The following is a 12,163-nucleotide window of genomic DNA, read 5'->3' as shown; positions in this document are numbered from 1 at the left end:
GCAATAGATGCGCAAATAAATGGCAAAATGAATGCAAATAGAAATTAATATCAAAGTGTTATGAATTAGCAAATCAATTTTAAATTCACAAGTCAAAAAAGGCAATATCAAAACAATTGGTAATTTCATTCATTTGTTTGGTAGCTTCATTTCATCTCCCTTCCCAAGTAATTTATTCGGATGAAATCGTCCTTCTGATCACTGGCACTTCATAGCAGGAATCGCTTCTCAACTTCTCGGTTCAATCGCATCCTACGCATCGGACCTTGCTCCATCAGGGCAACCATCAACTCTGCAGAATGAACATTCCATAAACTTTTTGTTATGAAAGATACATATAAAAAAATTATCACCTGGTTTGGCGATTTCATTTTATTCTGATAAAAAGGAATCTCCAGAGACAAAAATTCTCCTCATCAACGCTACCTCATTCAGTCCAGCAGGTTCAATGGGCCGAAACATGCTTCAGGTAATCTCATGAGCTTCGATTTGAATTCAAATGATGAGATTGTTGGATCAATGAATAGGGCTGAGAGGTTAAATGCTCTGCAAGCCCAGATGAATGATGAATTCTGTGCATACTCTGTGCTACAGAATGGGATTCGAATGAATTCTGGATTTCTTAGGGTTCTGACACCCGTATTTAGTGACATTTCGCTTCTAATGCTTGCAGAGTTGTATCTTCCAGTGATTATTTTGTGAATGAGAAGGATGGCCGCATTAATCCTTCGTCTTTGTAATGAAGCTAAGTCCAATTCAGCACACCTGATCGAGTACGATGGAAACACGAAGTTGTTTTCCGCTCTAGTTTTGTAGTCTTCATGCAAATAAATCACAGCTTGGCGTTGAACACTTTCGAGTTAGTGTGTGTTGGATTTCGTGGTGCCCAGATTGACGATGCAAACTCCAGATTGGATCGTACTAATGCGAAATACAATAGTTTTGCATTGTCCAGATCAAATTTGTTTCTGCACAGTCTTTTGACGAGGTGGAGCATTGCTGTCGATTTGCGTTTGATGTATTCGTGGTGTATCGTGAAACTGAGTTTGGGGTCCATATGTACTCCCAGGTCCCGAATTTGAGTTACTCTCTTCACTTTCTGTCCGTTAATGAAATAATCATTCAAGATGGGATTTCGACGGTGTGAAAATGTCATGACACAACATTTTGAAATGTTAAGCTCTCGAACGTTTTCCTTACACCACGCTAAGAACTTGTCGATACTCTCTTGCAAAGGGATTGAGTCTTCTGGATTGACAATGATGTGCGCTTTCTTTTTGTCGTTAGCGAAGTTAAATGAGACTGTTGGATCATCATTTGAGTCAGAGTCGTTGAAAAATGCAGAGAAAAATAACGGACCAAGCACTGTTCCTTGCCCAACCGAAGATGGGACTTCAAATGCATCCGAAGTTGCCGACCCCACACGTACGAACTGCTTACGACCAGCGAAGTATGATTTGATCCAAACAAGTATTTGATTGCTAAGTGGGAATTTGGCCAGTTTACGAACTAGCCGAGCTTGATTTACAGTATCGAAGGCTTTCTTAATATCAGCGTAGAAAACATCCAATTGCGCTTTACGTTCGAATGCTTCATTTGCTTTAATTGTAAAAGCCATCAAGTTGGTTTCAATGTTGCGATTAGACATAAAGCCGTGCTGATTGTTTTGAGAGCAGCGGGTGAATTATCATTTTAAATTGGTTGTAAATGACCTTTTCATGAACTTTGCTCAGCGTGGGTATAACTGATACTCCCCTATAGTTGCTATCAGCTTTATATATTGGTGTAATTGTTCGTTCTTCGAAAGCCAACGAACACGAACAGCGAACGAACGCGATCACGAACGGTTCGTTGACACCTTTGCTTTGAAATCAACACGCATGAAAGATTGTCCCGTAATGTTGATGTTAACGTTTTGCGAATGAATCAAGTCGGGATTTTCAGATATCGAACAGTTTTCAACACCGTCCTCTGTTACCAGCCAATTGTTGTTGATCTCCAATGACGTGGAGTTCTTTCTGTAACGGATCACGGCCAGAACGCGATTATTCCGGCTGATAGCGAAGTCAAACTCGACTTCCCGTTCATTGGTCATCAATAAAGTGCCATCACGCAACGATACAACAGAAATGCTAAGCGCATCATTGGGGGAAAAGTTTTCCCGGAAAACACGATTCGCCGCAATTGGTCACCAGAAATGGCTTGGAAGTCTGGACCGCTCAGCGTGCATGGTCCATACGGTTTAACGTAGACTTTCATCGTGACCTGTAAAACAATCAACGAATTTTTTTTAATATTTCGAAATAGTATGATGGTTTCAGAACGAAAAAAATTACGAAATACGATGGCAAATGTGAATAAATAACAAGAATATTCGAAGTTGCAATTATTCCGTGTGAAATATGACGTGAAACGAAATTAAAAAATTACGAAACTTGTGGAGTCTTCACAATCTAACACCTGGAATGTGTTTATATCGCACACTTTTCAAACAAAAGTAAAGGAGTTATTTACTCAAAGTCAACACTCCATATCGATTCTACCACACATCAACAAATCGTTTTTCATTGGAACTTGTTGTTCACGTGCAAAATTTACATATCTACACATAATTCGTTTGCAAATTCCTTCGTAAGGAATTTAGTTTTGCCGTACGTGGCATAGTAACGACAAGATTACAACATCCCATTTTTGACTATAAATGACACGCTGAATTCGTGGGCATTGAATTATTATTCAAGTGATTTGACTATAATAAACATGTCTAAGCAATTGATGGGTGAGTCTTTTCTTACATCATTTCCTTCTTTTTTTCTAATTTTCATTTTTAACAATACCCGGGATTTCATTCACTTCTTGTGTTTTAATCAATATTTTCAATCTTTTAAGTTTATTTGATTGTGGCTGCTGTTTTGGGAGACCAATTCAGGGTAACTCACAATTTTTTATGTTTTTTATAGTGAAATAGTCTTTAAATCCATATCCAAGAATGACAATTCTGTATCATCATCTTTTGGCCAATAATAAGCGAGCTGCTGTGATATGTGTCATTTAGTTTTATTCAAATGTCATTTCTAAAATGCCGAAAATTCTTGTGAAGCAATGTCTTCTCGACATTTCATTTTTGCAGATGTTCCTTTTTTGGTTAACAAAATCAATTGGTTTTCTATTTCAATTCGTTCAATTTGGTTATTCCAAATTAATTCTCCTTTATTCGATCTTAAGCAAACTGAAGGTGATAAGGACTGGCTGACCAGAATAAAGGGAGCAACTGAAGGTGGTAAGGACTGGCTGACCAGAATAAAGAGAGCAGTAACACAAAGTAAAATTGAAGCTCCAATTCTTTTTTTTACGTTTTATCCTTACCATTCCATGCATACAAAGTAACTTACTGATCTAATATATTTCTTCAATTTTGAGTAGACAAAAAGAACAAAAGCGGCCAGAAGTCTCTTCATGTTGCTGCTGAAAATGGTAATTTTCAATATTGATTTTTTCCAAAACAAGAAATTGGTTAAAAATAACTCATTGATCGGTATTTTTTCAGGTAAAACATATGACGCTGAAAAGCTCATCAAGAAAGGAGCTAAAGTTGATGCTACAGACGCTTTTAATCGCATACCTCTTCATTATGCTGCTAAGAATGGTAATGTTGCACATTTATTTTCACTTAAGAAATTTGGCTTGATTTTTTTCATTGGTCGGTGCTATTTTTTAGGTCATAAGAACACCGTTGAAAAGCTAATCAAAGGAGGAGCCACAGTTGATTTTGAAGATGAAAATATTCAGACACCTCTCCATTATGCTGCTGATTATGGTAAGAATATTTGTGTTCACTAAAAAAAAGAAATGGGTTTGATCAAGTTCGTTAATCAGTTAATATTGTTTATCTGTGCTATTTTTCAGGTCACATGGATGTCGTTAAAAATCTCATCAGCAATGGAGCCGATATTGAACTTAAAGACAGTCGTATGTGGACACCTCTTCATTTAGCTGTTATGAAAGGTAAAATTGAATAAATGTTTTAACAAAACAAGAAATTCACACACAATAGTGAGGAGTTAAGTTGTATACTAAAGTGTCATAACTAATACATTCAAATATAGTTGACATATACGAATGGGATAAAGTTCATCACAAAAGCAGATGTCAGCACCAACAAATATACACAAATTAGATTATATTTATCCCATTCGAATATGTCAACTATATTTGAATGTATTGGTTATGACACTTTAGTATAAAACTTAACTCCTCACTATTGTGTGTGTTGGTTTGATCTTTTTCATTGATCTGTATTGTTTTTCAGGTAGTGATGATGTCGTTGAAGAGCTCATCAAGAGAGGGTCCGATCTTACTGCTATAGACATATCTGAGAAGACACCTCTTCATATGGCTGCTGACAATGGTAATTTTGATTTTTTTTTGTCACTAAATAAGAAATTGATTTAATTGGTCGATATTATTCCTCAGACAACTTAAAGCTTGTTCAACTTCTTGTCAACAATGGAGCCAGTATTTTTGCCATAGACGAACGAAATCGGACACCTTATCAAATAGCGTCTGAGTATAGTATGTAGTAATGTTGAACATTTTATTTAGGAAAAAGGTGATTCTATCCATATCCCGCACTGAACGATATTATTTTTCAGAATACAAGGAGGTTGCAGACTATCTCAAGGAGGTTGAGAAGAAAAGACGCGATTTACATTATAATCAGACACCTCTTCATACAGCTGCCGAAAATGGTATTGTAAATATTTATGTTCACTTAAAAAGAAATTGGCATACGGCCAGTACTGAAGTATTTGTTGCACCCGTCCATTTGGAGTATCAATGATACCTTGGAAGTGGCAGCACACAATAGCGGTTCTATCATAGAATTCAATGGAGTGTCGCATCTTTAACGCGAATACCATCTATAGAATCAGAACAACTGATGCGAGTACTGGCCATCCAGTGCTGTTCAACTGCCGTTGTCAATGCATTTGATATAGGGAAGAAACAACAGGACATTTTGTTTATTATTTCGCCTACACTCAATGCATTGACAGTCAGCGGCTGGACAGTGGACACCCAGCGTACTCAATATTCTGTATAGCATATATGTTGTAGGGGTGCAGCCGGAGTATTAGCGTCACTTTGTTTTGTTTACAAGTTTGCACCGAACAGATGGCGCTCCCGTTAGGGAGAGCAATAAATGCTTTAGTACTAACTGTATGGAAATTGGTTTGATCTTTTTCATTGATCTGTGTTATTTTTAGGTCAAAAAGATGTCGCTGAAAAGCTCATCGTGGAAGGAGCCCAACTTGATCCTGCAGACGATTTTCAACAGACACCTCTTCTTTTAGCAGCTAAGAATGGTAATGTTACATATTTGACTAAATAAGAAATTGTTTTGGTCCATTTTATTAATCGATTTTAATTCTTAGGTCACTTAAATGTCGTTGAAATGCTTATCACGAAAGGAGCCAAAGTTAATCCAACGGACGTTCATAAGCGGACACCCCTTCATTATGCTGCTACGAATGGTAATTTTAAATCAAATAAAAAAACTTCTTTCGAAATAATTCCTCGTGACGAAAGCGAACACAAAACAGCTGATATCAATTTTAAAAAATCATTACGGAGCGATTCTGAAATTAGTTGGAAGAATGCAAAAAAAGCAAATCCAAATCGCTCCGAAATGATTTTTTAAAATTGATATCAGCTGTTTTGTGTTCGCTTTCGTCACGAGGAATTACTTCGAAAGAAGTTTTTTTATTTGATATCAGTTGTTTTGTACCCGAAAAATTTTTTCTCAACAAAACCAACTAACCCTTAACAAACACAAAGTGGTGTGTATTAAGCCAAAGAAAATCGACGCTATGTTTACTCCTGTGCTCGCATCGCCAACGCCACTGGTGCTAGCAAGTGAACTATGATGGCGTATAATAAACACTGTATGTCAAATTCGAAAGTTATATGTATCTGTTGAATATTCTTTTTGAACAGATCGCAACCGATGTGATGTAAGTTTTGGTAAAGAGGAAGAAAAAGAATACACATTAACAAAAAAACAATTCAAACCAATAAATATAATCATTTTATTTCTTGTAATATTTAAAATATTTGGTGTATTGTTTTCGCGTGTTTTCGTATGCAAAGTCCACAATGAAGTTGAACAAATCTAAGTGAGACGTAAGAGAACTCAAGTTGGTCCAACTTCGTACTAATAAAGAGAAGTATGTTTCATTGCAACTAATAATGGTTAAAAGAATGTATGTTCGTTTTTAGCGGGTCCTCGCGGTTTTTCACGGTTTCCGCGGAACTGATAAGAGATAACAACTTGGTGTCTCCGGCAAAGTTGTAGCACTTGGGGTCTTCTATAACATTGCTGAATTCAGTTATCTCTTATCTCTTATCAGTTCCGCGAAAAGCGCGAAAAATGATAGGAAAAAAAAGATTTATATAAAATTTGCTTTTTTATGTGCGCAATTTGCGCGAAACTGATAGGAGATAAGAGATAGACGTCTTCAGCAATGTTATAGAAGACCTCGAGTACTACAAGACACCAAGTTCTAATCTCTTATCAGTTCCGCGGAAACCACGAAAAACCGTGGAGGCTAGACGGGATGCCAACATACTTCCTTTTAACGCAGATAGAATCAACAGAAAACATACTTTCCTTTTCAAAAATAGAATTCGACAAAAAAACATACATTCTTTTACATCCCACGAATAGAAATATCATTCCGTTTGTTGACATTCCATATTCCGGTCGATTTTTGTTCAATGGTATGTACGGCTTGAAATAGTTTTGTGCATTTTTGTGTAGTTTTGTGCGGTTTTGTGAGATTCCGAGCAATGAATATTCGTTTGTTTAAATTTGTTTTATTTTTGGATTACATTTTTAAAAAAATTCAATGGAATAAAAACGAATTTTATGTGTTGCTTTCATAGATTGACGTCTTTTTTTAAATACAATCAAATAGCAGTTCAACATCCAACGGATGTTTATATGGTACATGGTATACAAGATTTCAAACTTAGGCGAATTCGAGAGAGTGATTGTCAAATAGTTCACTTGCTAACACCAGTGTCGCGGCGGTATTTTTTTTTATATGGGAGCTTATGGAGAAAACACAGCGTCGAAGAAAATGAAACATGAAATGTTGTAGTAGAAAACCAGCATTGTCGCCTTTTTGAATGAAGCAAAATCAGCGCGTAGGTACGAAAGCAAACTTATGAGCGTGTGGAATCGAATTCGAGTCGCACACCGGTGGAAAAAAATTTAATTTTTTTTTGTTAAATAAAATTTGGTTTTTGGACAGACAGATGAAATCACATTTTGTTTTGATCAAACAATGAAATAGAGTTATGTAATATCCACTGGATAGTTGGAATATCAGTTATTTCGTTGCGTCGGCAACAGCGGCAGCCGCACTCGTTCGAACGAAGTGTGTGCGCATACACATCGTCGTTAAATTACTAACACAAATGAATGGTTCAGCGATGGACTGTACGTGTACGCGCGCTTTATCGCCTTTTCTCCTTGCTTCGTCGGAATATGTGTACAAGTGTATATACGGGCAACGAAACATCGTCTCTGTTGTCCGAGGCGTTTGATTGTATGTGTGCACCAGAAACCATGCAAACGTTCCGTCGCGTACACATATATTGCCTTTTTTGCTGGACAACAGAGACGATGTATCGTTGCCCGTATATACACTTGTACACATATTCCGACGAAGCAAGGAGAAAAGGCGATAAAGCGCGCGTACACGTACAGTCCATCGCTGAACCATTCATTTGTGTTAGTAATTTAACGACGATGTGTATGCGCACACACTTCGTTCGAACGAGTGCTGCTGCCGCTGTTGCCGACGCAACGAAATAACTGATATTCCAACTATCCAGTGGATATTACATATCTATATTTCATTGTTTGGTTTTGATAAAATTACATATCGCTTTTATACTAAGAAACTATCACATGTTTTGTTTTTTTATGACGAATTGTTTTGATTTTGATTTTTTCATTAAAAGTCCTTTTTTGTGTTTTTAGTTGATTGCGTGGTATAAAAAGACTTGGTGAGGGGCTGGGTTCCGGAAGAATTTTATTCATCTGAACGCAAAAACACTTTGGTTATGATTTTGCCATTGTTGACGGCAACAAAAATGAGTTTTAGTTGATTTTTGTCGATTTTTCATGTTTTTTCCAACTTCTAATGGCTATATTTCAAAAAACAGAGTTTTCCCAGATATAAGCTATATGTCAAATTTTAGCTCTAATTTGGGACTATATTTGAGGCAATTTTGAAAAAAATCGTCGGAGCCGTTTTCGAGAAAATGGCCGATTTGTGCAAGGCCAGGTGACCATTTTTTGAGTTTTCAGACCATAAGACCATGCTAACTTGGTTTTTTAAAGCTCAAATAGGTGCCATTTTATAGCTGGCCTTGAGACCTTTCCAACGATACCTAAAAGTCTGAAATTGGTTGACAGGGTTAGGCACAGTAGCCATTGGAAGGAAGGCCATTTTTTGAATTTTCAAAGGCCGGCCAAGGCCAAGATGGCCGCCAAATCAAAAAATGGCGGAACAAAAAAGTCTTAGTTTTTGATATAGTTCATTGCCTGAAAGTTTGAAAAAGCTCGGACAAAAAGTACGGACGGACGGACACACAGACAAAACTATTATCTCAGAATAATCGGTGGAGACGCCAAAGAAAATTTTCAAATGGCCATAACTCATGAACTGATGGTCCGATTTCGACGTTCTTGGTCTTGTTCGAAAGGTCTCGACGAGAAGCTTCAGAAAACCCATGTTTTGAGATGACTGGGCCTCGTCCTCCCCCCGGTAAATGGGAAAAACTGAGAATTGCTCCAAATTTTTAAGTGGCCATATCTATGGAGACGGTCGGTCGATTCCCAAGTTTTAATGCATTTTCTGGGCCTATGAGCCAAGGGCTTTCTGACGATACTTCATTCATACCAGATGGCCTCTTAGAAAAAAAGTTCGAAATTGCGTGTATATATAGGCGGGTTCGACTTTCAGCACAGAGGTGCTTTCGTCACTCGCGCCTGCTGTCGCCGGCTGTGATATTCAATTTAACTGAATGGGAAATCTGTTTGATCAATTGCATTGATCTGTGTTATTTTTCAGGTCACAAGAATGTCACTGTAAAGCTCATCAGCAACGGAGCCAAAGTTAATCCTAGAGACAATCGTATGCGGACACCGCTTCATTTTGCTTCTAAGATGGGTAAATTTGAATATATATATATATATATATATATATGTGGATTGGGGATTCTTAAAAACGTAAGATAAATGTTTGCCCAGAGATGACTGAAGCGCACCGAGTGACCGAGCAACGGCCGCACGGACACTGAGTTTGCGTGCTTAAAACATGCTCAGTGCGATATTGCGCTGCAGCACAAACAAACCCACTCCATGAAGAGAGTATAAGCGCACCAACGGAGTGCGCTACACCGCACTCGTACACAACGAAGAAACAATAGAGAGGATATACAAAGAAAGAAACACAAAGAAAAGAATAAGACAATGCACACTCAACTCTTTATATGTGTGTATAAACCATAATAGGCAACAGAGTTAGAGTGCGCACGCATTTCTTAACAACAAAGTCAGAGTGCGCACATAAACTCATAACGAAGTGAGTGTAAACGTACAGAGCAGAAAACGACTCTCAGTTGAGTTGCTGAATACGCTACTGAGCGTGCGCTTAGTCATCTCTGTGTTTGCCATGCTGAAGTGTTTTATAGGAATACTGTAGCAATCGTAGGTCATGTTACGCTCTTGTTGGTCGAAAATTCATTTAATTTTTTTTAGGAAATTATGTTTTCATGTTAAGTTCTTTTTGTAATGTGTATTCCCATTTAAGCTTAGCAACACATTTATTTTCAATAAGAACACTATTTCCCAGCCCCACGATCGTGCACGATTGCAATCGTGCCTCAAACAAAAAATTGGTTTGAACTTTATTATTTTTCAGGCTATTTGGAGTTAGTCCGATTTCTCATCGACAAAAAAGCCTCTGTTAAGAGTCAAGATAAATATGGGTGGACATCACTTCATCTAGCTGTTATCAATGGTTCATATTCCATAATGAATTGATTTGAACTTTTGAATTTTTAATTGATCGATATTTTTTTCAGAAGAAAAAGATGTTGTTGAAGAGCTCATCAAGAGAGGATCTAATCTTACTGTTATAGACCTTCATGAAGAGACACCTCTTCATTTAGCTGCTTTGAATGGTAATGATGAATATTTATTTTCACTAACTAAGAAATTGGTTTGATGATTTTTTCATTGGTCGATATTATCCTCCAGGCAACTTACAGCTCGTTCAACTTCTTGTTGACAATGGAGCCAGTATTAGTGCTACAGACGATCGTAATCGGACGCCGTATAAGATAGCTGCTGCTAGTAAAAGTAATGTTGAACATTTTTATTTAGAAAGAAACATGATTTAAACTATATCACTGATCGATATCATTGTTCAGATTCCAAGGACGTCGCTGACTATCTTAAGGGGGTTATCGAGAAATGACGCGATGAACATAAATGAAATTTATTGCATTATCAGATGCTTCCTCTTAACCCTCTTATGCATACAACCGCCTCTAGACGGGCAACATTTGAACGCCTGTAGAACGTAAACCGTACATCGATCACATTGCTTCAAAAGGAATTTTTATTTGTTAATGTTCTGTCTTTATTTTTGTCTTTGGCAATATTTGTCTATGTAGTGTGATTGTAAAGTTATAAACAAAAATGTGTGCAAAAACAAAAATTTGACAAAATTAATTATTCGAACTTCACACAATTAGACACATTTTTGACACTTTTAAACAATGGATTTGATTGTTCTCTGTTTTATGTCAATCTCATTTCCTGACTAAACCATGAGGAATCCAGGATTATGAATATTTTTTTGAATATCTATGGCCAAAAATCAACCAAGTACCAGTACTCCTAGCCCTGGGAAAAATTAATGCATTAAAGGGTTAAATTACTTACGGTACAGATATTGAGTAAAATATGTTTTTTTTAAATTTATGCAATAAACAAAAAGTGAGAATTGACTCAAGGATACGGTGCATGCGTACATTGGATGATTTCAAGAACAAATTATTTAAAATTTGGCATATAGAATATATCTGGCAAAACTCGGTTTTTTGAGATATAGCCATTAGAAGTTGAAAAAAAACATGAAAAATCGACAAAAATCAACTAAAACTCATTTTTGTTGTCGCGAATAAGGGCAAAATCATAACCAAAGTGATTTTGCGTTCAGATGAATAAAATTCCTTCGGGTACCAGCCCTCTACCAAGTCTTTTTATACCACGCAATCAACTAAAAACACAAAATGAAAAATCACAAAATGAAAAATCACAATCAAAACAATTCATCATGAAAAAACTAAACATGTGGTAGTTTCTTACAAGTAAACCGTCCCAACTGTCACACGTCGATTTTGAAGTTGAATATACAGATCGATGGAGAATGAAAAAAAAATAATTTTGGCAAAAGAGCAGCGGCCCCTTTTGGGTCATAGTGGGGATATGGCCCCTTCTTTACAATGCTTCGTCTGATGGTTTTTACATAAAAATGCAATTTTCTCATACTAGAAATGGTTTGAGGACAAAAATATGTCGATATGAAATGTTCAAGATACTCCAGAGAATCAAATGACACCTTGGGTGGAGTTGCCCTCCACCCCTGAAATGAAATGGAGCGTCAAAAAGTGAAAAAATAGCGAAAAATAACCAATGCATCCCCAAAATAGGGTCAAACCGCCCTTAACCCTCCAAACAAATTATATTTTTGGATTCCTCGTGAAAAATTACCCCTAGGTTCAGAACATTTCCCATCAAAAAATCATGCCTTATGTCCTAATTTAAGGCCGGAATGTTAAACAAATCGCACCCCAAACCTTCCAAAGTATTTCGGCCTTGGTTTAGAGCATAAGGGATGATTTTTTTGATGGGAAATGTTCTAAACCTAAAAGTAATTTTTCACGAGGAATCCAAAAATGAAATTTGTTCGGGGTGAAGGGTTTTTTTGACCCGATATACAGAAAAAATTAGTTTTTTTCAAAATAATTGTATGAGGACTCCCAAAAGAAGGGCTCGGAGGGGTTGACCCATGGATAAAAT

General features: G+C 36.9%; 1 protein-coding gene across 1 annotated transcript; it reads left to right on the top strand.

The window, feature by feature from the left end:
* Positions 1–1,767: 1,767 nt before the first annotated feature.
* LOC129574322 (serine/threonine-protein phosphatase 6 regulatory ankyrin repeat subunit B-like) lies at positions 1,768–11,062 on the top strand. The gene is made up of 17 exons (XM_055456155.1): positions 1,768–2,779; positions 2,890–2,930; positions 3,226–3,322; positions 3,424–3,474; positions 3,548–3,646; positions 3,719–3,817; positions 3,907–4,005; positions 4,310–4,408; positions 4,474–4,572; positions 4,653–4,748; positions 5,265–5,363; positions 5,433–5,531; positions 9,144–9,242; positions 9,996–10,094; positions 10,159–10,257; positions 10,334–10,435; positions 10,507–11,062. Exons 1-17 carry the CDS (start codon positions 2,761–2,763, stop codon positions 10,551–10,553), a joined length of 1,443 nt encoding a protein of 480 aa, XP_055312130.1. The 5' UTR covers positions 1,768–2,760; the 3' UTR covers positions 10,554–11,062.
* The last annotated feature ends 1,101 nt before the right edge of the window (positions 11,063–12,163 follow it).

Source organism: Sitodiplosis mosellana, unplaced genomic scaffold, assembly GCF_009176505.1.
Source record: "Sitodiplosis mosellana isolate CC-2019 unplaced genomic scaffold, AAFC_SMos_1.0 Smas_scaffold_6162, whole genome shotgun sequence".
NCBI lineage: Eukaryota > Metazoa > Arthropoda > Insecta > Diptera > Cecidomyiidae > Sitodiplosis > Sitodiplosis mosellana.
The sequence above is the reverse complement of the archived record's forward strand: the minus strand, read 5'-3'. Positions and strand labels throughout refer to the sequence as shown.